This window comes from Poromitra crassiceps (assembly GCF_964638095.1).
Source record: "Poromitra crassiceps genome assembly, chromosome: 4".
Taxonomy (NCBI): domain Eukaryota; kingdom Metazoa; phylum Chordata; class Actinopteri; order Beryciformes; family Melamphaidae; genus Poromitra; species Poromitra crassiceps.
This window is the reverse complement of record NC_139626.1, coordinates 3244025-3271991: the sequence shown is the minus strand read 5'-3', so window position 1 is coordinate 3271991 and position 27967 is coordinate 3244025. Positions and strand designations below refer to the sequence as shown.

Sequence of the window (27967 nt, the reverse complement as noted above, 5' to 3'; positions counted from 1 at the left end):
CTTTTCTCTGTTGTGTAGCTGCAAAAGTCCATGGTACTTAAATGTTCACAGTGGTTGGGTGTGAGGTACTGTATGGGTGCATGGAGCTTTAAGCAGCATGTCTCCTGCGGTGCAGTTTGTAGTGATGCAGCAGCTCCTGGTGGCTCTTCTTCTGTCTGCTCTTCTTCCTGAGAGCAGTCGGCCTGGGGAGATCTCCTCTGGATGAAGACCTGCTGCTCCCTGGGAAGAAGCATGGGACAAGCACAATAAGTCAACGCCACTAAATATCAACACTTTTTCCACAGAAGTGTAAGGTTTACATTTAGACAGCCACACCTCTGAGTCTAAGCAAGAGATGTGGAGGTTATTATGGGGTGTCCTGGTGGCTCAGGTGGCTAAGGAGCATACCAGGGACCCTGGTATGCTCCATCAACAAAGCATTAGACTTTGTTGGAGTCTGGGAACTTGGATGCATGGCCCCTGTCCCCACTGCGAACTATCTCATGAAGCAAAAGGGGGAATGAATAGGGGTGGGACAAAATATCGATACTCACGGTATCGCGATATTTCCACTTGCGATACGTTATCGATACACTGGCACCAAGTATCGATATGTTTATTAATTTTTTTTTTTTTTTTTTTTTTTTTTTTTTTCAATAAACAGGCTAAAATATTATGCTGTGTGTGGTAGTTGAAACATTGTTTCAAGTTGACGTTTATTTATGTTTGTAGTTGAAACAAAAACATAAATACTGTAGGCTACATGAATGGAAATGTTTGATCATTAATATCTACTTTTAGAAATTATATAGGTAGGTAGGTTATATAGGTTTTCTTGTTTTAATAATAATAATAAAAAGACTTAATGTGTAACTTTTCCTCCGTGGTATCGAAAATGGTATGAGTGAGTGAGTGAACTCAGAGAGTTCATGTCAATTCTGCTAATAAATACATAATACCTGCTTCTTGCCTTTTAGGGGTATTTTTTTCTCTTCAGTTACACAGGTATCGTGATGTATCGTCTTCCAATATATCGATTATCGCAGTATCACTGTATCGTGATAATATCGTTATCGAGGGCCAAGTATCGTGACGATATCGTATTGTGAGCTACTCAGCGATTCCCACCCCTAGGAATGAACACATTCCTACAATTGCTGTCATGTGAAGAATGAGTGAGCTAAGAAGAAGTGAGCACCAGTGTACTTTGACCGGTTTGATGAAATCATCCCCACAGCATCGCAGCCGTTATCTAACCAAATATTAGATATATTAGATGCAGCAGCAGAACCTCCCGGCACAGGGACGGCTTCTAAGCCTTCTACTCAAAAATCAGGACCTTTCCACCAGGACTTCTGCCTCCCGTCCGATGCCCCCTGAGCAGTGTTGGCCAAGTTACTTGGGAAATGTAATTAGTTCCTGGTTACTGATGACTCCTTAAAAAGTAATTAGTTACACATGACTAGTTACCATACTAGTTTCTTTACTTTTATTTTTACCCCCCAAAAAGTGACATACAACCAAACCAGCTCCCTTTACAACTGAATCCACTTCATTGGAATGCATAACTGTAAACATTGCAGCCTCTCAAACCTGAAGTGATGGGATACAGTATATATATATATATATATATATATATATATATATATATATATATATATATATATATATATATATATGTTATATATACATTTATTTATATATATATACACACACACACACACTTGGATTAGTAACTTTAATCTGATTGCTGTTTTGGAAATTGCGACGCCTTACATTACTTAGTTACTGTAAAAGTAATCAGATTACAGTAACACGTTACTGCCCAACACTGCCCCTGAGCAATCCGGCTCTGCAATGAAATAACCTTGAACCTTTCTCTGGACGTCCTGTTGACGTCAGTTAGAGGTGTGGCTTGATGTCAGTTAGAGGTGTGGCTTGATGTCAGTTAGAGGTGTGGCTATGTGAGATTCACTTTGCATGAAAAGCTTTGACAGATAAATGGAAAAAGGTCAACGGGAAAAGGATTAAAAAGACAGGAAGGAAGGAAAGAGGTAAGAGCATGATGAATTGATGAATTGATGAATTGCACGGACGTGTTTCACAGTGGGGTCCTTCGTAGCCTCGGCACTGGCAGCGGAAGCTCCCTCCTGACAGGACACAGGTCCCATCATTCATACAGGGGTTGGGCTTGCACAGGTTTACTGGCTTCTTCACCTCTGATTGAAGAAAAAACAAAACAGGCAATTAGCATAAAGTCTAGTTTAAAGACATGGATTCCATTTTCTTTTTCCTGAGCCCCGCGGAGCATTTTGTTTTTGTTTCTTGAGTCTCTGTCACAGCTGACACAGCAGGAGTGTGTGACACATTTTGAATCCATTGGTCATTATCATACCCCTTATTCCCATTCAGGAGAGGAGAAGATTCCCAGTGTGGGATGTATGTAAGCTTTGCTCATGGAGGCTATAGGAATAGAGGTATTTCCCTGCATTCTCACCTGAGCACAGCATCTGCACCAGCACGTCCTCAAAGTACTTGAGATCCTCATAAAAAGGCACTGAGATCACGTGTTCCTCTGTGCCGGCGATGCGCAGCAGCCTCTCTCTCTGCACGTCTCCGATGCCGATGACAAACAGAGAAACTCCGTTGTCTCTGATCTTCTGGGCCGGCACCACAGCGTCGTCGCCTCCCGACCCGTCCGTCAGCACCACTACGGCCTTGTTGACGCCGGGCCGCGCCCCCTTGGCCACCGTCAGGACGTCCGAGTGGATGTGGAGTAAAGCGGCGCCCGATGAAGCGACTCCGCCCATGTAGCCGGCGTCACCCACCGCCTTGAGCACGGCGGAGCCCGAGTCGTGGCTGTCCAGGTTGAATACGGTGCCGGGCCTCCGGCCGTAGGTCACCAGCGCCACCTGGGCCACGTCGCGGTTAATGTCAAACTGGACCGTGATGCTGCGCACAAAGTCGCGGAGGGTGGCAAAGTTGTCGCGGCCCACACCGCCCGAGGCATCCAGGGCGAAGACCAGGTCTACCGCTTGACCCAGACAACCTGAAAGCCAAAGACTCCTTCTGTCAGAACATACACACATTCATACTGTATACAGGACATACATATACATACATATAGGGGCCCATACTATGGTCTATTTCGGCATCTCCCATATTCTCACTTTACAAGCCATTACATTGCCTGCCTTGCGTCTCAATATATTACTCCTTTGCTTACTCCTTATTAGCCCAGCCCACCCATACAGGACTCTGTGCTCACATGCAGGACTCTGTGCTCACAACATGCAGGACTCTCTGCTCACAACATGCAGGACTCTGTGCTCACAACATGCAGGACTCTGTGCTCACAACATACAGGACTCTGTGCTCACAACATACAGGACTCTCTGCTCACAACATGCAGGACTCTGCTCACAACATGCAGGACTCTGTGCTCACAACATGCAGGACTCTGTGCTCACAACATACAGGACTCTCTGCTCACAACATGCAGGACTCTGCTCACAACATGCAGGACTCTGTGCTCACAACATGCAGGACTCTGTGCTCACAACATACAGGACTCTCTGCTCACAACATGCAGGACTCTCTGCTCACAACATACAGGACTCTGTGCTCACAACATGCAGGACTCTCTGCTCACAACATGCAGGACTCTCTGCTCACAACATACAGGACTCTGTGCTCACAACATGCAGGACTCTCTGCTCACAACATACAGGACTCTGTGCTCACATACAGGACTCTGTGCTCACAACATGCAGGACTCTCTGCTCACAACATGCAGGACTCTGTGCTCACAACATGCAGGACTCTGCTCACAACATACAGGACTCTCTGCTCACAACATGCAGGACTCTCTGCTCACAACATGCAGGACTCTGCTCACAACATACAGGACTCTCTGCTCACAACATGCAGGACTCTCTGCTCACAACATGCAGGACTCTGTGCTCACAACATGCAGGACTCTGTGCTCACAACATACAGGACTCTCTGCTCACAACATGCAGGACTCTCTGCTCACAACATACAGGACTCTCTGCTCACAACATGCAGGACTCTCTGCTCACAACATGCAGGACTCTGTGCTCACAACATGCAGGACTCTGTGCTCACAACATACAGGACTCTCTGCTCACAACATGCAGGACTCTCTGCTCACAACATACAGGACTCTGTGCTCACAACATGCAGGACTCTCTGCTCACAACATGCAGGACTCTCTGCTCACAACATACAGGACTCTCTGCTCACAACATACAGGACTCTGTGCTCACAACATGCAGGACTCTCTGCTCACAACATACAGGACTCTGTGCTCACATACAGGACTCTGTGCTCACAACATGCAGGACTCTCTGCTCACAACATGCAGGACTCTGTGCTCACAACATGCAGGACTCTGCTCACAACATACAGGACTCTCTGCTCACAACATGCAGGACTCTCTGCTCACAACATGCAGGACTCTGCTCACAACATACAGGACTCTCTGCTCACAACATACAGGACTCTCTGCTCACAACATGCAGGACTCTCTGCTCACAACATGCAGGACTCTGTGCTCACAACATGCAGGACGTTCTTGTTTGTTAAAAGCACTCTAGTTATACACTTGCCTTGAAATTGCCACAGGCTCGCATGTCATCAACAATTGTGATGTTTTTCATTTGGAGTCCAATGGGATCCATGATGCCAGACAGTTTAGTTAGACTGACTCACATGGCATATATATACAAATGTGAACAATACATTGCATTCTGCTATCTGTAAATATACAATGAATGTGTCAAAGTGCTGTTGTACCTTGAGTGTCCACACTGCAGATCTTGGCCTTGAGCTCAGGGATCTTGGCATTGAACCTATCAGGCGAGGGGTAGGTGAGAGTTCGTTGGGGATTTCCTGTGATATTGTTCAACTGTCCCTTCAGGGAATCTGGCCCCACCCCTATGAGGAAGATCTCTCTGTCACGTGCGTATTTAGCAGGCTCAACCACCTCGTCAGCGGCAGGGGTGGCTGTGAGCAGCACCACCACGCGGGGGAGGTCGTCCGTGACGTCGGCAAACACCGGCGCACTGAGGAAGCCGTGGCGCGTCACATAGCGGAGCGCCTGTCCCGTCCGGGTCTCTCCGCCTATGGGTCGAAGCCCGTCCACGGCGTTCAGCAGACCCCTCACGTCGCCTCTGAACTGGCCCACTTGGGCCTCCACGCGAGCCTCTCCGCCAAACACCGCCAGGCCAACTTTAGTGGGGGTGTCGGAGCCGATAACAGCCTGCACAAAGCGCTTTAAAAAGGACTTGAGGCGGAGGAAGCCTTCCAAGGTGAGAGTGGTGGAACCCTCTACCAGGAAGAGCAGGTCCACTGAACAATCCAATGAGAGTGCAGGAGCTGCAGAGGGACAGAGGGACAAGTTAGTTTGTTCTTCGCTTGAGCACTTGCAAGCTGTCGAGTTGAAAATAACATTTTGTCTAATCATAATCTCTGAATTAATAATCTTGCAATTTATTTTCCAACACGCCATATTAATTTACCGTATGTGCAATAATGAGTACCATCATACAATGCAATCTATGACATTTTTCAAGTAAGCAGATGCTAATATCTCTGCAGTGTACGGACCACAGTGTGGGTCTCCTCCATAGCCAGGCGGACACACACAGTGGAAGCCATCTGGACCTTCTGACACACATGTTCCACCGTTGAAGCAGGGCTGGGAATCACAGGGATCTACAGGCAAGAGAGACCGGCTTGACATGGGCTACACAACACACATCTGTACACACACACACACACACACACACACACACACACACACACACACACACACACACACACACACACATGCATGCACGCACACACACACGCATGCACGCATACACACACACACACACACACACACACACACACACACACACACGCGCACACGCACACACACACACAATCTAAGAGACCAAAAGAGAGAAAACAATGTAATAGAAAAAGAGTCAGAGCGAGAAAGTTACCTGGACAGATAGTCCGATGGCAGACTGTCCGGTGTCTTTTGTAAACCTTGTTGTACCTGACACACACACACACACACACACACACACACACACACACACACACACACACACACACACAGTTAGACCAACACATAATTCACTTCAGTTTTGTGAATAAATCATACAGTACAGCATCCGTGTCTTCCTCTTGTAAACAATAACAATATTTTGGAACGACTGATTGTAGATCTCTCTGTCTGTTCTTTGATGCCTTACCAAGTACTAAACAAAGAAATATAAGATGTAATGGCATTTTTAACATTTCAATTGCAAATAATGTCTTTATAGGGCTCCTTTTAAGACTAATCTTGAGTAATGCACAAGTAACCCACATCAAACATTTCTGAAGCCAGAGTCTGATGCAGGGATTGACCACATGCATAATGTTTATCTGGGTGAGCTACAGCCCACCTCATTTGTTTCATTGTACTTTTTTAATTCATACATATGTATGCGCCCTGTTCAGGGAAAGTTTGTCTCGTTTCCCCTATTTTACCAGAGCTTATCTGAAAAGGAGGGATCACTGCTTAGTAGCATCATTATGTGAATGTTTGCTGATTCTACAATATTCATCCACTTCCCATTCCCAAGGAGAACACTGCTTCCCCCTTTTATCATGTCAACACTGTTTACAGGGAGAATCTGCAGAAAAAGGGAGGTTTTACCTCGTTTCGAACTAAGTGAGAGCTCTCGTTCTCACTCATAAAACCTGGGTTGTAGCACAACCCTAACATTTCCCTTCTTTTATTCTGAAACTTCCTCCAGGAAGTGTCACAACTAACGCAGTCTAGCTTGACTCATTTTATCGCCGTTTACTTCCCCTTGAGGAAGCTAGTAGGCGAGTTTGCTTTGCGTGTGTCTGTATATATCCACCTTATTTCTAGCTGCCATGATGCCTGATGGGTGCTTCTTCCGCTTCCGGTGTAATAGACTGTTTTACAGTCTATGGTTTTAACTTGACAAAAAAAACGTCTATGAGGATTTTACCCTTTTACAGCAGAGCCATTCTGCTCTACAGCCGTGTCGTTCGGGTGCTGGGATAACGTAATGCATTGTGGGTAGTCTAAGGTGACCAGATTTCTCAAATGAAAATCGGGGACATTTTCTGGTCCGCTAGGGGGGCCCAGGGGGGCTGCGCCCCCCCGGCTTTTAGAAAATTGTCTACATTTTACAGTAAAATGCATAAATCTGGTGCACTTTGAGAGCAAAAGTAAGAGGCTAGATCTATGAAGAACTTTGTGATTTTGAAACAATTGAAAAAGAAGCAGTTTACAATGGTTACTAGTTATCTGGCACAATTTACCACAAATTAGACAGCCTAGGTAATTCATGGGAAATAGGCTACTGGTGTATTGTGTAGAGTGGCAGGAAGAGAGGGACAACTTCTCTCTTTGACCTCACCAACTGGTGGATAATTTATTTACACAAAACAAAAACATTACAGTAGTGATTTATTACCTCAGTAAACACTTTCCTTGAGTTTAGGGTGTCGCTCACCAGTTTCAAGTATTCAATGGCCACATGACCATATTAACTGCTAATTTAATATTAAATGCTGACAAAATAATTTAAAAAATCATGTTAATACTAAAAGGCAATTTTAATGATTAAAATTGTAATCTAGAGATAAATATGACCTATTGTGTTTAATTTAAACCAGGGGTTATCAAAGTTTTGATGGCTGAAGGCCAATTTAGGGAACAGTAGGCTAATGACTAGATAACAATGATCCATCGCCAATCATGTTAAAAATTGTCATTTTTTTCAATGGAGTTTGGTGTACATAAAAACGTTACTGACTTCTCTGCAAAAACGTTTTGAGTTAGTTACTGCACTTACTTACCAGATAGTTTTACTGTACTTTTAACTATTCAAAACAACTGGGATGGATAACCCGCTGAATGGGGTCCGGTAAACAAGGACGGTAGCAAAAGCAGCAAGCAGACTCCGCCTCTCGTTCGCCACCTCTGGGGCTTCAGTTGCGTGCGGCTGGGTCCTGGGAAAACCACGGCACGGGCAGAGGGAGGACATCTACTCTGTGATCTACTCTGTCACACACAGGCAGCACTTTGCACAACGTGCACAATGACAGGCTTTTGTGGTGCCGCAAATGCTCTGTTATCGAGTTTCTTGCCAGTATTATTATTTGACTTTGTGGCCAAAATCGGGGACATTTTCGGGGACAGCTCCAGCCGGGGACAGAGCACCGAAATCGGGGACTGTCCCCGAAAACCCGGGGACGTCTGGTCACCCTAGTAGTCGGCTACTGTGGCTAATGTTAGCGGCTAGCTAGCTATGTTACATGGCAGTAAAACGCCATTGAATGACCAAATTGAATTAACTTTTAACCATTTCGAGTAACACACATTTCGAGTTTACATACGGACCTCCAATGTTGGTTAGTTGTTTATAACGTGACTATATTTATAACTTTTATAAACGGACTCCAGCTTCCGGTTTATAATTTGGGTCTGCAGCCAGAGTATAACAAAGGAAATGGCAAGCGACAACAATAAGTCACGTTAAACCGGACCTTGTACCCACGATTATTTTTTACAGTGGGGCATTCAAAAATAAGGTGGATACACACATACTTATTTTCAATTTGATGACTAAGCATGACTGAGGTCCGTCCATATATTCCCCCGCCTTGGGCGAGTTTGTCTATGGACTACAGGACAGCACACGGACCACAGACTCGCTGCTACTGCTGCCGCCTGCCCAGCCTGCTTTTGCTGCTGCAACGTTCCTCCACCGTCCAGTCACAACAACACAACAGTCAAGTAAGTGTGTGGACAACACTAAAAAGCTTGCGCCTTGAGAGGGACCGCTCACGACCAGCTCTCTACTCTAAGTAAGTAGGCTATGGCTATGCTTTTTCCTTCTCTGTCCTACACACGTTTACTTCAGTCTCACACGACAACATACGTCTGCTCACTGGAAATCAGAAGAGCAAGGGTGCCGCACCTGAGAGTAGATTATATAGCCGAGTCCGGCCAATCAGCGTGCAGGTGCAATTGCACCCAGGTGGTGCTAGTTAGTGTCTTAAAGAGTAATCCACGACAGCTGCGCTGGATCAGATAATCTCACATGAATGGAATTCATGAGGGAGAGAAGTCGACTGATAGGAAACTGTAGGTGTGTGTTCTTGCCTGTAGTAGGGACAGAGAGAACTGTATGTGTGTGTTCTTGCCTGTAGCAGGGACAGAGAGAACTGTATGTGTGTGTTCTTGCCTGTAGTAGGGACAGAGAGAACTGTATGTGTGTGTTCTTGCCTGTAGCAGGGACAGAGAGAACTGTATGTGTGTGTTCTTGCCTGTAGTAGGGACAGAGAGAACTGTATATGTGTGTGTTCTTGCCTGTAGTAGGGACAGAGAGAACTGTACAGTATGTGTGTGTTCTTGCCTGTAGTAGGGACAGAGAGAACTGTACAGTATGTGTGTGTTCTTGCCTGTAGTAGGGACAGAGAGAACTGTACAGTATGTGTGTGTTCTTGCCTGTAGCAGGGACAGAGAGAACAGTATGTGTGTGTTCTTGCCTGTAGTAGGGACAGAGAGAACTGTATGTGTGTGTTCTTGCCTGTAGTAGGGACAGAGAGAACTGTATGTGTGTGTTCTTGCCTGTAGTAGGGACAGAGAGAACTGTATGTGTGTGTTCTTGCCTGTAGTAGGGACAGAGAGAACAGTATGTGTGTGTTCTTGCCTGTAGTAGGGACAGAGAGAACTGTACAGTATGTGTGTGTTCTTGCCTGTAGTAGGGACAGAGAGAACTGTATATGTGTGTGTTCTTGCCTGTAGTAGGGACAGAGAGAACTGTATATGTGTGTTCTTGCCTGTAGTAGGGACAGAGAGAACTGTATGTGTGTGTTCTTGCCTGTAGTAGGGACAGAGAGAACTGTATGTGTGTGTTCTTGCCTGTAGTAGGGACAGAGAGAACTGTAGGTGTGTGTTCTTGCCTGTAGTAGGGACAGAGAGAACTGTAGGTGTGTGTTCTTGCCTGTAGTAGGGACAGAGAGAACTGTATGTGTGTGTTCTTGCCTGTAGTAGGGACAGAGAGAACTGTAGGTGTGTGTTCTTGCCTGTAGTAGGGACAGAGAGAACAGTATGTGTGTGTTCTTGCCTGTAGTAGGGACAGAGAGAACTGTATGTGTGTGTTCTTGCCTGTAGTAGGGACAGAGAGAACTGTAGGTGTGTGTTCTTGCCTGTAGTAGGGACAGAGAGAACAGTATGTGTGTGTTCTTGCCTGTAGTAGGGACAGAGAGAACTGTATGTGTGTGTTCTTGCCTGTAGTAGGGACAGAGAGAACTGTAGGTGTGTGTTCTTGCCTGTAGTAGGGACAGAGAGAACAGTATGTGTGTGTTCTTGTCTGTAGTAGGGACAGAGAGAACTGTATATGTGTGTTCTTGTCTGTAGTAGGGACAGAGAGAACTGTATATGTGTGTTCTTGCCTGTAGCAGGGACAGAGAGAACAGTATGTGTGTGTGTTCTTGCCTGTAGTAGGGACAGAGAGAACTGTATGGGGAATATCCCTTGGAGCCTTTCCAGCACATGAAATTTCCCTGCAGCTCTTTCACGGTCTCCAGTGTCTTCCTCTCACATGGATACGACTCCACCTGACAGCCTGAGGGAAAGGACAGGTGGACAGACGGGGGAAAGGACAGGTGGACGGACGGGGGAAAGGACAGGTGGACGGACGGGGGAAAGGACAGGTGGACGGACGGGGGAAAGGACAGGTGGACGGACGGGGGAAAGGACAGGTGGACAGACGGGGGAAAGGACAGGTGGACAGACGGGGGAAAGGACAGGTGGACGGACGGGGGAAAGGACAGGTGGACAGACGGGGGAAAGGACAGGTGGACAGACGGGGGAAAGGACAGGTGGACAGACGGGGGAAAGGACAGGTGGACAGACGGGGGAAAGGACAGGTGGACAGACGGGGGAAAGGACAGGTGGACAGACGGGGGAAAGGGGGGAGATGGAGAATGAGGGGAGTAGAGAGAGGAGGAAGGAGACAACTGAGGTGAGTCTTGTACCGTAGTTTACATTCTCACATGTTTGCTTCTTCTCCTTTTTCACACACTAGGCATCAGTGATGTCACAATGCCTATGACATCATAGGCATCAGTGGGCCAATTGAAACTGAGAACAGAGAACAACGATTGCCCACTTGCTCCCTTTTATTAATAGATAGGATGGATGATCTTAACCTGGCTAGACAGCTGGATTCGCACGAGATCATGAGATCATGAGATCATGAGATCATAAGATCATGAGATCATGATCACACGGCAAATCCATCTTGCCACGCTCCAATCTATTGTTTTGAATCTGAACCACCAGTGGTTCACACCAATAGACCCTTCTCACGGGGGCCATTTTGTGTGGAAAAGGCAGGGTAAACACAGGTGCAAGCAAAACACTAATGAGGGTTTCCAACTTCCATGATTGGAATTTGGAAACCCTCATTAGTGTTTAGCTCGCACCTGTGTTTATTCTGCCTTTTCGACACAAAATGGCCCCCGTGAAAAGGGTCTATTATCGTCCTACTGTATGAGGCAGCTATGGGCGGGCTTTAGGTATGACGCCAGCGAGAGTGAGCCTGTGATAGACGTGATAGACAGATGGCTCATCCAATCACCTGCCAGATATTTTCTTAAAGTGCCTGCCCTTTGAAACAGTTTCTCGATGACTCTTTCCCAAATGGTTATGGAAAAACAAACCATTGGGCAGCGTCAGATTAGGAAGATCGTCCATGTGTTAAATTTGACTAGTTCTAAATAATTTAAGTCTATATACCGTAAGCCAAAATAAGTACTGCATGTCGGGTGAAAAAGTGATATCTGTGCATTCTTACCCGCAGGTGTGGCATTGCACACAGAGAAGGTGGTGAGTGTGGTGTACAGGCCATTGACTGCATCATGGAAATGTTCAGCAAAGAAAACGTGGCTCTCCATTGGCTCGCTGGCCAGAGCATGTAGCTCCTCCCACCTGAAAGAAAAGGAGAGAGAGAAGGTGAGACAGAGATGCACAAAAATAGAGGAATTCAGCATAGGTTGAGGCCACGTCTCGTCATAGACGCTGGGTTAGCTGGCTCAGCCTGGCTGGGGGCGGGGTCAGGGTGGGGTAAATTCCCCCGTTCTATCCATTCAGCAAAGTTAGAATTTAGCTGCTAGCCCAGCCCAGGCAGACACGATCGGGGATTTAACCACCGCAGTAAACGCACATCTGAGTAGATGTCTTGTGTTCTGCTCTAGCACCCCCAAAACCTGTAGTTTAGAGCCGCAGCACCGTCTTTTGGTGAGTCAGCCCATGAGATATATGGGCGGTTTTACCCCACTCGCACGCCAGCCGTTTAACATTTTGTGGGCGTTCCCAGACATGCAGACTGTCTCTATAGCTGCAAGATGGCATCTCATGGTTTGACTTAACAGTAGGGCAGTAATGTAGTGAAGTGGATCTGCGGTAATCACAGAAAAGTAATCTATTACAGCTACTATGGTAATTGGAAGATTACGGTCGGATCATTTTACACTTATGGTTGTGTCGATGATAATATTCTAATTATAGTCCGAAATGTGTATTTTACTTGATATTCTACACAATGTGGAAGCAGGTTGATACAGAATCAACTGAAAGTAAAAGACTCTGAGAATTACAGTGGATTAAATGGGCAAGGATCAAACTGTACATTTTGGCAATAACCTCCTGCTCCAGACATCAGCTCCACAGTGCAAAGCACACACAAGTCAACAGCTGTTCCTGCTGGATGGACAAACAATGTAAAAAGTGGGTGCACTTTATATTTGGGGATAAACCAGAAGGACAGAATGGCATTGATGTGCTAGAAAAGCTGCTTCCATCATCTCATTCTATCTAAAGTAATTATGTTGTATTGTTAAAATGATGAGTCATCTGAACACATACATTCTTAACGTTATCTTGATGAAACTATAATACCATTTCTACCCTGGTTAGACACACATTGCTATTTTTCCCCAATGAGACTGCAAAAGGAATTGGTTGAATAAGTTATCCACTGTGATATTCATCCATTTCCATCTAACCAATCAAATGCACCTGGGGTAGGGGTGTCCCAGTGGTTCACCTGATAGAGCACGTGCGCATTGTGCGCCCGGCATGGTCTTGCGCAGCCACGACTTGGAGCCTTGCCGCCGCCGAGCGGCGACAGCGAGACTGTGCATACTCGAACGTAACTTGTCCAAAACGTTATCGTGTCGTTTACCAATAACTTGCAATCATGTCGGTGGGGGGACATTTTCTTGTCCCTCCATATTTCAAAACTCATTCCGGTGAGCCTGCAGAAGGCTTTGCTAGATGAGGGACAAGCACTGTTAAATGAGGAAATGGCATTTCCTCATTCCTCACAACAATGAATTGACGGCGCAGAGTCACATTTTCGACATGCTGCACGCCCCCTACGCCGAGAGGACGGCCAGCTGCGGCGACCCCCTCGGTGCCGCCGATTTCGCTCGAGCATATCCGACCCGTAGTCCTTTGCCGCATGTCGTCCCCTCTCTCTCTCCCCACCTTTCCTGTCTGCCTACTGTCCTATCAAATAAAGGCAAAAATGCCCCCAAAAATAATCTAAAAAAGTAGGGTCATTAACAACAAATAAATAAAATAAAAAATAAAAATAAAAATAAAGGGGGGGGGGAATGCACCTGGGGTAACGCAGGCCCACGGCGAACAGGACGGCACCCATCTCTTTGAGCTGCGTGGCCGCCTGCACCACACTGCCTTGGGACCTGCCGTCAGACAGGAGGATGAGGATCTGGGCCGCAGTGGAGGAGTTACGCCCGCCAGGAAAACCCTTCCTCAGCACGTACTTCAGAGCCAGGCCTGTCTGGGTGCTGCCCCCCCTGGGTGGGTGGGTGGGTGGGTGGATTGTTTCGGGGGTGGGGAGAATAGGGTGTAGTACAGTATGGGAAAGAGGAAAGAGACAGAAGCAAGGGACGAAAAAGGATGTGGAGTGGAGTGAGAGAGAGATTATACATTCCTCCTTAAAAAAAAACTTTAAATATGTAAAAAGAATATTCCTTGATGACACTCCTCTTAGGCTATACATTTCTGTTCTGTGCTTTCATTTGGTCTAAAAGAGGATCCGAGGACATATGAAAATGAAACCGATCAAAACACATCAATGTCACTTACTGTAGAGCAGAGGGTTATTCTCTTTTCTTGGAGAGCCAATCTTTCCACTGGACATTGAAAAATCTATTCAGCGTCTTATGATCGTAGAATTAGGAACTACTGGTACACCGATTAACCGGGCCAATTAATGGCATTTTGCCTGGCCGATAAACAAAGAATGTCTGCATGTCTGCTCTTAACTGGGACTGGGACTAAAAACAAAGAGATGCTGCTACTGTGTGCACTACTGTGAGCACTACTGTGTGCACTACTGTGAGCACTACTGTGTGCACTACTGTGAGCACTACTGTGTGCACTACTGTGTGCACTACTGTGAGCACTACTGTGTGCACTACTGTGTGCACTACTGTGAGCACTACTGTGTGCACTACTGTGTGCACTACTGTGAGCACTACTGTGTGCACTACTGTGAGCACTACTGTGAGCACTACTGTGTGCACTACTGTGTGCACTACTGTGTGCACTACTGTGAGCACTACTGTGAGCACTACTGTGAGCACTACTGTGAGCACTACTGTGTGCACTACTGTGTGCACTACTGTGAGCACTACTGTGTGCACTACTGTGTGCACTACTGTGTGCACTACTGTGAGCACTACTGTGAGCACTACTGTGTGCACTACTGTGTGCACTACTGTGTGCACTACTGTGAGCACTACTGTGTGCACTAGGTCAACATTATTATTATTTATTGTATAGGTTGTAGCTGCTGCAGTAGTGGGCCAATCACACGTTGCATTCAATCAAAGAATGCTTGCAGTGATTGGCTGTGAGCAAAACCGCACAAATAGTCATGTTTTTCTAGATCTGTGCACAAAAAGGATGGAATGCAGCAGGTATCATATGACTGGAGAAGCTTCAACAATACCAGTGGTTCTCAAAGTGGGGTCCGGGGACCCCTAGGGGTCGTTGAGGGGGTTCCAAAGTCAAATTTAGCAATCAAGTTATCATGTATTATAATTACCATGCAATATGAGCCACTAAATAGACAGCAAACGATTAGTCTGACATTTATCACCCAGCCCAGCCCTAGGGCTTACAGCAGCTACTCAACCCGCCTGGTCATCCTGCTGCAGCAGCCGGGGCGGTAGCGGCTGAGGTAGCAGCGGCACACTAGAACCGGCAGCAGAGCAGCCAGGCCAAACAAGCAACAGCTCAGACAATCTGACTACTCTATCCATTAACCGGAACTAACTAGCACACAAGGAATCTAACTAATCTACAGCCTAGTCTGCCCTGTCCTGACCTACTCTACTCTAATCTAATCTTAGTCTGAACACTATAACAATCAAAAGGTCCAGCTCAGAGGTTTCCAAAGTGGGAGGTGGGTTGAGTTTTTTGGGCCAGGGCGACGACGAGTGGCCAGTTGTGGCCGGGCCAAATGAGCAAGGCCAGCAGCAGCAACGAGATACAAGCCGATGAAGGTCGCCAGTGAGATTCTCACTTCTCACAACAATTTAACTTTTATTACGTTGAGTTAAGTTTCTGAGTGTTCTTGTCTAAAGGGCTGAATTCCCAGCACAGGTTCATACACTTTCTGTAATAAAACATCTAAAAGCTCAAATCTTTTAGATTTATAAGGTTTATAAATTTATTTCGGTCTGTAACTTAAAGGTACCAAGTACCGATACCCAGCCCTACCACACACACACACACACACACGGGCGAGCGCACGCACACGCACACACGCACACGCACACGCACAACTTATCTTTCTCTGTCAGCTTAATGCACATATCCAATATCCAGTGACCACCTACCTCTAATCTGAAATTAATTTGCTTTGCTTTCCAGAGAGCATTTGTCATCAGTCAACCTCTGTGTGTGTGTGTGTGTGTGTGTGTGTGTGTGTGTGTGTGTGTGTGTGTGTGTGTGTGTGCGCGTGCGTGCGTGTGTTCAACATGAGTTGTAACTAAATCCAATCCAGATCATCTAACTTGTCAAACAAGAAATACATTTATTTGATCAACTTACTCTTTTACTATCTCACTCTTCTCCTGTCTCATTCAATCCAGTCATGCTACTGGAGCCAAGCCAGAGAATGGTGAAGGAACATAAGGCCTCTGCACTGACTACTCCTACTGACCGGTTCGTTATGAATGGACAAGGAGAGGAGAGAGGAGAGGAGAGGAGAGGAGAGGAGAGGAGAGGAGAGGAGAGGAGAGGAGAGGAGAGGAGGAGAGGAGAGGAGAGCAGAGGAGAGGAGGGGAGAGGAGAGGAGAGGAGAGGAGAGGAGAGGAGAGGAGAGGAGGAGAGGAGAGGAGAGGAGGAGAGGAGAGGAGGGGAGAGGAGAGGAGAGGAGAGGAGGGGGGGAGGGAGAGGAGAGGAGAGGAGAGGAGAGGAGAGGAGGGGGGGAGAGCAGAGGAGAGGAGAGGAGAGGAGAGGAGGGGGGGAGAGGAGAGGAGAGGAGGAGGAGAGGAGAGGAGAGGAGAGGAGGAGGAGGAGGAGAGGAGAGGAGAGGAGAGGAGAGGAGGAGGAGAGGAGAGGAGAGGAGAGGAGAGGAGAGGAGAGGAGAGGAGAGGAGAGGAGAGGAGATGAGAGGAGAGGAGAGGAGACATACCTGTAGGAGATCTTCTTCATGTGCTTCCTCAGCTCTTCTTTGGTGGTGTATGCATCTAGGCCAAACTCCAGGCGAGGGGTGGAGCCAAACTGAATCAAGCCTACTCGCACCTGGACAAGGGTGAAATTACACAAATGTTGATTGACGTGCTCTGGACAGGTCAAAGAAACAAAACATGGACAGAAAGGAAGACAGAAAGAACCTTGTCTGGTCCTATGTCTAGAGCTTGACAGAGTTTGAGTGCGTAGTGTTTGGACCTCTCAAAACTGCCCTTCCCCACGCTGTAGGAGCCATCCATGAGGAAGAGGATGTCCATGACCGCTGAGCACTTCATCCCTTCACGTGTACACACACACGCGCACACACACACGTACACACACACTTTAAACATTTCATGGATACAATTTCAAAACCTTTCCATGACTTGTCATTTCAAAGATCCAGAATAGAATGTCCATGTAAGGTGAGGCTGTGACTCTGAGTCAATACCAGACATTATTACTACTTACACAAATAGGACCGCTTATATTGGATTTTAGTGCTTCAGAGTTACTGTGTCACATTACATGGAAGCTATTGGAAAAAAAACATGGATTTTCCATAAAAGTATTCATATAAAATACAAGAAGCACTCAAATCCAATATAAAGAGGTGTCTCTTATTTGTACAGTGTCGTAATAATTCCTGGTATCATCAATCATGAATTTCCAATACAAATATTCATAGAAAAAACACTCAAATCCAAATTCATGTCCGCCGCACCATGCGAACATCAAGTGAAGAAACGTACGGTATAGAAACAAAACGTCGAGGACACCACACACCAGTATTAGAGCTACATTACGCAAACAGCTACAGAAAATAAATTCGCTGTCATTTGACTGTACATTACATGGAAGGTTATCCACGGAAGATTACTGCAACAATGCATTTCATTACACACAAGAAAATTCCACAACTTTTCAAAAAAATTCTAGAATTTTAATAATTCCATTACTTTTCCAGGCCTGAAATGTATATATATATATATATTTTAGGACGAATCAGCGTGACGTCACTTGCCACCCAGAAATGCGGAACCCCGCAGGAGTTAACTAGTATGAGTTGTGGCAAAAAAACGTTAATATTTTAAAAACTATACATCACATCGCTTATACTTTGACATTCTGAGTGAGAGCAGAAGTAGCTCAAGAGTTTGATGTATAATATATGCATGTCGTGTTAAAGTTGTGTGAACTGTCGCAGTTTTTTAAATGTAAACAGAGTTAGCCGGCTAGAGTCAGACACACAAGCTTCGCGCCACTTGGGCTCCATAGGGTTCCATTGCCTTTGCCACCCAGTGACGCGGTTTGTTTACCAAAATGCTGCTCGGCTGATCCGTCGTATAGACTCTATAAGGATTATAGGCCTGGTTAGATATGCTGGTTAGTTATCAAATGGAATATTGCAGTTGAAATAGCAGAGACAGTGTGCCCTGCCCTCACACCGACACAACCATAATAACAAGGGAACAACACTTTAGCATGCCTAAGCTCAATTTTCTTTTCCACACACACACACACACACACACACACACGCACGCACACACACACACACACACACACACACACACACACACATACACACACACACACACACACCAAAAAATAACCACTCAACAAGCAAGAACAATGTGTTTGTGTCTCACACACGCTCCCTGGAGCATGTTTGTACTTGCTAGCAGCGTAAATAATCAGTGGTGCAGCTGTCATGTTAGAATGTGCTGCTGATCATCAAGCGAGTCATTAGAGACTTGGAGAGTGAGAGCGCCATCTGTCTGCCAAGGACTGCCACTGATCCTATTCAGACCACCCAACACCTCAACACTTTCTGCCCATGAGCTGTCACCCTACTTCAATATTTCTTATTTTTACCTACTTGTTGTTACCTACTTGTTGTTACCTACTTGTTGTTACCTACTTGCCCAGCCTCTCTCTCAGTGTTTTAAAATGTTTGTACAACAGTGTCTACACATCAGACATCAAACAGTAATACAGGCGTACCTCATTGTTTAATGTTCATCATATACGGTAGTCAGGTGGCTTAGCAAATGGATGTGGGTGTTCCTGAAAAAAGCAAAAACTTTCCCCAGTTACTGACAATTCTTAGCTTTCAGTTTTTGATAGGAGCCACTTAAAAACAATACAAATTTGAAAGGCCATAACTTCCATGCTGTTTGTCCGATTTGCAAGCAACTTTTTTCCCACGTCTTCAGCTGACCTTGCTCTACAGATTTGCCTCAAGGACCCTCGAGGGCCGCCTGGAAGGTTTTTGAGATATTTTGAAAGTTTTGGAAAACACATTTTTGACATCTCCTCGTACTAGCCCGTTTGACTGATCTCCACCCACATCGCTATGTAGCATCTATGAAGCAAGCTCTACAAGTTGTCTTTTCGGATTTTTGAAATCGCCTTTCGTTTCGAAGATGTCAATATGTCTCGGCATCAATTCCACCGGGACAAATGCATGTAAACTCATTGTACTCAGGAATTCAAGTGATTCTGAGAAGGTGCTCACTCTCTCCTGCGGAGTTGATCTTGACGATGGTCTCATGGCTGGTTTGGATCTCCTGCACTGAGGTGGTCCGCTGGACTAGGAGGGACAGAAAGCACAGTGGTTAGTCTCATGATGAGGTGATGATAATTATATTAACAACCGTGTGAACCGCGATGTGACAGAAAAAGTGTTATTTACAGAGCGCATGCACCTTGCCCCGTTTGCTGCCATTATAGCCTGTTTGAGGATACTACTCCGAGCTCAAAATCTTCCGTGGGCATCCGAATGAAGCCAAACGTATTTGGGTGAGTAAAACATCATATTTTAAGCTGGAAATGAGGACCGTGGTGTAAAAAAACGAAATTCTCCTTTAATGTAAAGTGTCAATCATTTCCAGTAGTGTCATTCCAGCAACATCCTTTGAGCCTCGGGAGTCGGTTAAAGGAACAAAAGAAATTGGATGTTGCCTCGATTCAGCTCACTACCTCCCACTTCAGCTCACTACCTCCCACTTCAGCTCACTACCTCCCACTTGATTCAGCTCACTACCTCCCACTTCAGCTCACTACCTCCCACTTGATTCAGCTCACTACCTCTCACTTGATTCAGCTCACTACCTCCCACTTCAGCTCACTACCTCCCACTTGATTCAGCTCACTACCTCCCACTTGATTCAGCTCACTACCTCCCACTTCAGCTCACTACCTCCCACTTGATTCAGCTCACTACCTCTCACTTGATTCAGCTCACTACCTCCCACTTCAGCTCACTACCTCCCACTTCAGCTCACTACCTCCCACTTGATTCAGCTCACTACCTCCCACTTCAGCTCACTACCTCCCACTTGATTCAGCTCACTACCTCCCACTTGATTCAGCTCACTACCTCCCACTTCAGCTCACTACCTCCCACTTGATTCAGCTCACTACCTCTCACTTGATTCAGCTCACTACCTCTCACTTGATTCAGCTCACTACCTCCCACTTGATTCAGCTCACTACCTCCCACTTGATTCAGCTCACTACCTCCCACTTGATTCAGCTCACTACCTCCCACTTGATTCAGCTCACTACCTCTCACTTCAGCTCACTACCTCCCACTTGATTCAGCTCACTACCTCCCACTTGATTCAGCTCACTACCTCTCACTTCAGCTCACTACCTCCCACTTGATTCAGCTCACTACCTCCCACTTCAGCTCACTACCTCCCACTTCAGCTCACTACCTCCCACTTGATTCAGCTCACTACCTCCCACTTCAGCTCACTACCTCCCACTTGATTCAGCTCACTATCTCCCACTTCAGCTCACTACCTCCCACTTGATTCAGCTCACTACCTCCCACTTCAGCTCACTACCTCCCACTTCAGCTCACTACCTCCCACTTGATTCAGCTCACTATCTCCCACTTCAGCTCACTACCTCCCACTTGATTCAGCTCACTACCTCCCACTTCAGCTCACTACCTCCCACTTGATTCAGCTCACTATCTCCCACTTCAGCTCACTACCTCCCACTTGATTCAGCTCACTACCTCCCACTTCAGCTCACTACCTCCCACTTCACTACCTCCCACTTGACAACTTGACCCCCTTCACAATGGGTGAGTGAAGTTCCCATCCAGAAAACGTGTGAACATGCTCTGGGTCTGTTCTGTTGTCCCTGGTAATAACACATTCAGATCCAATATCCGACATGGAAACATCAGAAGTCCAGTATGCAGTACATCATGGAAACATCAGAAGTCCAGTATGCAGTACATCATGGAAACATCAGAAGTCCAGTATGCAGTACATCATGGAAACATCAGAAGTCCAGTATGCAGTACATCATGGAAACATCAGAAGTCCAGTATGCAGTACATCATGGAAACATCAGAAGTCCAGTATGCAGTACATCGCACACAAGCGTCTCACAATCTCTCTTCTCTTAGATATTGGGGCATTGAAATGCTTAAACATCCCCATGAAGACTTTGATTTGCAGCCTTTTCTGTAACGATTTCTTCTATGATTGTATGTTGCCATTTTCTCAACTTGTACCTATACTATATTGTTCAGCTGTATCTCTCCATTATTGTGGTTTTGAGGTTGATATATTTTAATATCCTTGATTTGTGGGTTATACACCACTACATTTTCTATTGCTGTGGTATTTATTTATTGTTATTTAATATTACTACTTTTTTTTGCATAGTAGAGGCACCTTTGCTAGGCTACCTTGACCTAATTGTACATTTCCTCAAGTGTATTAGGGAGCTTTGTAAAAATGTGTGTATATATTTGTGCGTATATATAATGTATTTTCTCAGTCCTTGTACTTTATCATGTATTTTTAGATTACATCTCCACTCCTTTTAATTTGTCCCATCTGAATGATATGATGCTGCCAAGTCACTACCACCTGCAGTAAACAAAGGATAATACCATAATTAGGGGTGGGCTGGGTATCATTTAAAAAATGACGATACAGATCTGTTAGGACTCACTCCTCTCCTCCCTTCCACTCCCAGCTCCCTACTTTACAGATGCCCATGGAATTCTATTTTACGGAATGCTTCAGGATGCACTCTTTGGAAATCGCATTTGTCTCAATCATCATTATATAGAAAGAGGGGAGCAAAAGATGGACTTGAGGTTACGAAAAAAAAACATGTAATAAAAACCAGCTGACAACAAATCATGAAACTGCCACCTGGCTGCAGCCACCTCTCCACTCCTGACTCTTTCATCTTCTTGGACTTAATTCCAACGTTAATTCCAGGCCAAAGGTCCTCCTGACAGTGAAGGTTTATGGTCTTGGGAAGCAGTTTTCTCATGGTCAGTGGGGCCCCACTGCTCTGAAAACGCCTCTATTCAGCGCAGCGCTCCAATCAGATTGACAGCATGTCTTTAACGTGCAGTGAACACTGCAGGAAAAACATAAGCAAGAAAATGGGAAGAACCCCCAGGCTGTGCGGACAATGTCTAATTGCCATTAATCCCATGTCAGTCGGGAGGGATTTAGGGAATTTCATTTCAAATTTTTATTAGGATTAACCCCTTGAGATGTATCATCTCGTTTTCGAGGGGGTCCCAATTTCATGGAATGTCCCCAACTAGCTAACTACAGAGCTATGAAACCTGAGAGAAAAACTACCATCAACTTCTGTCTAACTGTGAAATGTATCTAATCTAGCTCTTCAATCTGGATTAGGTGGATATCTATCTTTTCAGTCTGGATTAAAGTGGATTATCTAGCTCTTCAGTCTGGATTAGGTGGATATCTAGCTCTTCAGTCTGGATTATGGTGGATTATCTAGCTCCTCAATCTGGATTAGGTGGATATCTAGCTCTTCAGTCTGGATTAAGGTGGATTATCTAGCTCCTCAGTCTGGATTAGGTGGATTATCTAGCTCCTCTGTCTGGATTAGGTGGATATCTAGCTCTTCAAGCACTGCGACATGTTATCTGTGTTGTCAACGCAGAAGGAAAGGGGGAGTACTGGAGAGATGAAGCAGTCTGGTTTCTTGAAGTTCAAAGTCTTGACATGGCCAATAGTAAATACTTCAGATGGTGCTAAAGCTGTCATTTTTGAAAACAACTCAACTATTAAATTGGCCCACAACTCCCGCCTCTATCCCCGGGGCAAATACTGTAAGAGAGCGACTGAGGAGGAGCTGTAAAAGCCATGCACAGGTTGACTGGCCTGGAAACAAGCAGCACTTTAAGCACTGGCAGGAAATCACTGTGAAGAGGATGAAATAGGAATTCTTCTGCATTGAGGACGTGACAGGTTTGAGCAGTAAAACATCCTGTTAAAGAAGCTTGGCTTGACCAGTAAAGCTTCACTGAAGCTTCCCACACTTTGCCTGCATTGTGCTTTGCACACACATGTGCAAACACACACACACACACACACACACACACACCATTTTGTATGATATTTGTGATGACCTCGCGAACCCTAAAAAGGACAGGTGAGGACAGGTGAAGAAAGTGAAGATCAGCCTAGAAGTCCTCACCTTTCATTTGTAAACGCAGAAGGATGACTATGCCCCCATAGAGACACTGTGTCAGTGCCTTGCGCAAATTAATGATTGGATGTGCCAGAATTTTCTCCAACTTAATAAAGACAAAACAGAGATAATTGTCTTCGGCAAAAAAGAAGATAGGCTCAAAGTTACTGCTCACCTCGAATCCCTATCTTTGAAGCCTAAGGACCAGGTAAAAAATCTTGGCATTATTATTGACTGATCTAAATTTCAACTCCCACATCAAGCTTATAAGAAAATCTGCCTTCTATCATCTAAAAAATATAGCAAGGATTAGAGGCTACATGTCCAAACAAGATCTTGAAAAACTAATTCATGCTTTCATTTCTAGCAGGCTAGACTACTGCAACAGTCTTTTCAATGGTCTTCCCAAAAAAGCTATTAAACAACTACAGCTCATTCAGAATGCGGCTGCTAGAGTTCTAACAAGAACCAAGAAAGCTGAACACATTACACCAGTTCTCAAATCCCTGCATTGGCTGCCAGTAAATCTTAGAATAGACTTTAAAATTCTGCTAATAGTTTACAAATCTCTCAACGGGTCAGGCCCACACTACATCTCTGAAATGCTTCTACACTATGAACCATCCAGATCCCTGAGATCTTCAGGCACTGGTCTACTAATTGTCCCGAGGACCAAATCAAAACATGGTGAAGCCGCGTTCTCCCACTATGCCTCTCATAACTGGAACAAACTCCCTGAACACATTAGATCTGCCCCTACTCTGCCTATTTTTAAATCCAAGCTAAAGACCTTTATGTTTACTCTTGCTTTTAACTGCTACTAAACTACTGCCTCTCTCGGCCTGTAATTAAAAAAAAAAAAAGATTCCTGTACATTTCCAACAAATGGACTGTACATGTAATAATAATACTGAAGAGTGCCTTGTAACTTATTTAAAACAGAAATAATGTTTCATGTTTGTTAATTTGAGTATATATTTTAACTAAAACTGTCGGCTGTGTTTTTTATGTGTGTTTTTTTATATGTGCATTGCTTTGCTGCTTGTTTTTGTAAAGCACCTTGAATTGCCTTGTGTATGAAAGGTGCTATATAAATAAAATTTGACTTGACTTGACTTGACTTGACTTAAACTAATGCAGGCCTCATCAGCAGGGTTTCTCAACTGGTGGCTCGGGACCCAAAACGTGGGTCGCGGACACCCGTGGGGAGAAAATCCAAATATCCCCAAAGGTTGTCGTCTCCACTTGTTTTAGTGAAATAATTCAGATTCTTGAAACTTGATGAGCATCACCAGTTTAACAATTGCAAGTGCAATTTTGTTGCACTTTAGTTTTTGTTTATTTCATGTTTTTAACAGGAATTTGGGTCGAGGGACTTCATGACAAAGGGAAAACGTGGCTCCTGAGGCGAGACCAGTTGAGAACCACTGATGTAAAGAATGTAGAGGTTGTGTACTTTCGTTGATATTTAATGTGCACTCCAAACTATTTTGAGCGGCCATACATTTGGAATAATGTGGGTTGTTTCAAAACCAAACATATATGGTTCTTGGTCTGAAGGCTTCACATGTGATGTATGGTATATGAATTATAGACCCACCTTGAAGAAGAAGCAGTGCGAGGAGGGAGAGATGGATACCAGGGTGCATGTTGGGACACCTGGAATGATAAACAGGCATTTTGCTTAGCTGAGAACAAGAGACACCAAAGAGAAGAGAAGTGGGAGAGCGAGTGTGAGTGATAATGAGAAGGAAGGGGAGAGAGAGAGGGCCAGATGTGAGAGAGTGTGTCTGTGTGTGTGTGTGTGTGTGTGTGTGTGTGTGTGTGTGTGTGTGTGTGTGTGTGTGTGTGTGTGTGTGTGTCTGTGTGTGGGCATGTGTAGTGTATACATCACAAGCCACTCGTATAGCATCAGAATCCCCTGTTCATTAAAGGATTTTCATGACGTATAGAGTTTCTTTTATTCACCACTGCAAGCAACCTAGTAAGCAAGTTGACAGGGATAGTATAGTAACACATGGTTCAGATGTTGAGGAAAGGTACAGAGGAGAGCTAAAGTCACAGTCAAATGTAGCGAGGGGAATGCTGGGGGCGTGTCCATGTATCCTTATCCTTACCAGATAGCCTTCTACTCTAAGGGGCCCTTTACACGAGGACAGTTTCTGGAAGAAACAACACAATAGCGTTTCCTTCATACCTTTTCCTTCACACCTTCTCCCTGTTTACATGAGCGCTGTTGAATTTTTAAAACGCCGTAATGTACATGCCAGGTCGCTAGGTGGCAGTGTGATCACCTTATTCTTTGCCCATACAAAGACGCTTCTGCATGACGTCAATCGTCTTTCCGGTTTTAAATAAGGAAGAGAGTATGCCTACCGCAGTCATTTAAGACTTGCCAAAAAGCTTTTTTCAAGCGAAAAAAAACCCCAAACTGTTTTAAAGTTTTAATATTTGTCGGGTGAGAACGTAACATATATGTGACCAGTTTATCAGAATAACGCCTATTGGAAATCTTTAACGAGCAGCGAGGACCGGGAGCTCTGAGTGTGCTATCTGTCAAACCCTACTGTCGTTAGGCTACTGGCAGTGAGAAAACACTGTCGACGTGCTTTTGTAACTGACGTTAAATGCCGACCGGGTACAGCCATCGGCTCCTCGCAGCAGTAACGTTATGAACATGTCACTGAAGTTGGCCGCAGTGTAGCTTAATTCTGAATGTTGCCAAAACTTCATTCATACTGACGTTTTATTTTGAAAATGGTTGCCAACTCGCGCACGGCTATGGCGTAATCGCGCGTGTCGCGTGTGCAGGCATGTCAGAGTTTCTGAAATGAGCCGTCTCAAGCGGTCTCAAGTGATTACATGGAGCGCTCAGCCCCGCTCAGCGGGAAGCGTCACCAAGAATTCCACTCTAGAAGGTGGTTTCAAAATGTGTCGTTTCCTAAGCCCAAATTCGCCGTCGCCGTCTAAAAGGGAGGCACTAACGATAAAATAATTCCCCGTCACCATAGGAAACCGTCCTCGTGTAAAGTGCCCCTAAGACGGAACAGAAGATGGACTGACTAAAGTGCAGGATGAGAACCTTTTCAGTCACAGCTCAGTGGGCCTCAGAAAGAGCTCGTCATCCAGTTTCATTACTTTACCAGGCAAGTTAAGTGCTGCCTCTGGGACCCTCAGGAGTATAAAGGGTCAAAGGTCAAGCCCTTGAAAACCCAGCTGGAGAACTGCATTAAGGGACTGTTGACGAGTCACGCCTTCCAATCACACTGCTATGTGCTCAGCTCTGCACTTCCCATGACACTGCTGCTGACGTTTGGTTTGAAAGAGCTGTGTGTGTGTGTGTGTGTGTGTGTGTGTGTGCGTGTGTGTGTGTGTGTGTGTGTGTGTGTGTGTGTGTGTGTGTGTTAGTCAAAACATTAGTAACTAGTAGCTAGTAGTAAGCTGTTAAGATTTTATTTTTAAAGATGCTCATATGCGGGCAAACATGTCACTATAGTTTTCACTGTATAGCATATATTATGTATATATATATATATATATATATATATATATATATATATATATACTGTATATGTAATTATACATGTGTATTATACATGTGTATAAACAAACAAACAAATAAATATACAAATAAATCAATATAAATAAATAAATATATATATACACATAATTTATATACACATACACACATACATACATACATACATACATACATACAGTACATACATAAATACATATACTGTACATACATACATACAGAATTCTTTTCACCTCCCATATATAGACGGTTTTCGCGGGAATTGTCGGTCCGGACTAGCAGTCCTGTCATATATTGTACTAGCAAACACTGCAACAGGAAGTGAGCTGGGGTTCAAGTTAAAACGGTCTATAGATGCTTTTAACTTGACAACAACATTCTGAATGACCCTAGCTTACTTCCTGTTGCAGTAATACAACAGCTGATAGAAAATAAGCTGCTTTCAAACGGTTCCCTCGCAACACAATAGCAGGTGACTCAGCATGTTGGAGGCAACATACTGTCAAAAGTGGCCCCGCCCCCATCAACTCAGACTTGTTTATGAAAAAGCACACTTCAGTAGACAAGTGCAACCACCCGCACGCACGCACGCACGCTCGCGCGCACGCACGCACGCACACACACCATTCCTTTGAGTTTATGCCACCATGTGGACTATTCTGCATTTGTTGAGTCTGACTAGAAAGACAGATTACAAAACGTCTCTCTGCCCTCTATATATATAAACTATAGCATGATAGAGATCTCACCTGCTTTTGATGTGAACGTGTGGAGATAAAGAGAAACCAGGGCTGAGGAGATAAAGAGAAACCAGGCTGAGGAGATAAAGAGAAACCAGGCTGAGGAGATAAAGAGAAACCAGGCTGAGGAGATCAAGAGAAACCAGGGCTGAGGAGATAAAGAGAAACCAGGCTGAGGAGATAAAGAGAAACCAGGGCTGAGGAGATAAAGAGAAACCAGGCTGAGGAGATAAAGAGAAACCAGGGCTGAGGAGATAAAGAGAAACCAGGGCTGAGGAGATCAAGAGAAACCAGGCTGAGGAGATAAAGAGAAACCAGGCTGAGGAGATAAAGAGAAACCAGGGCTGAGGAGATAAAGAGAAACCAGGCTGAGGAGATAAAGAGAAACCAGGGCTG

General features: G+C 45.1%; 1 protein-coding gene across 1 annotated transcript; it reads right to left on the bottom strand.

Annotated features, from left to right (window-relative positions):
• Positions 1–88: 88 nt before the first annotated feature.
• Positions 89–24948, bottom strand: vwa2 (von Willebrand factor A domain containing 2; the record flags this gene model as incomplete). Its single annotated transcript, XM_083634580.1, has 13 exons — positions 24894–24948; positions 19320–19394; positions 16966–17099; positions 16764–16873; positions 13714–13911; positions 11886–12019; positions 10523–10652; positions 5994–6049; positions 5611–5718; positions 4798–5379; positions 2477–3028; positions 2072–2198; positions 89–215 (listed from the first exon to the last, which is right to left on the bottom strand). The coding sequence occupies exons 1-13, from the start codon at positions 24940–24942 to the stop codon at positions 89–91; spliced, it is 2382 nt and encodes a 793-aa protein (XP_083490706.1). The 5' UTR covers positions 24943–24948.
• Positions 24949–27967: the final 3019 nt, after the last annotated feature.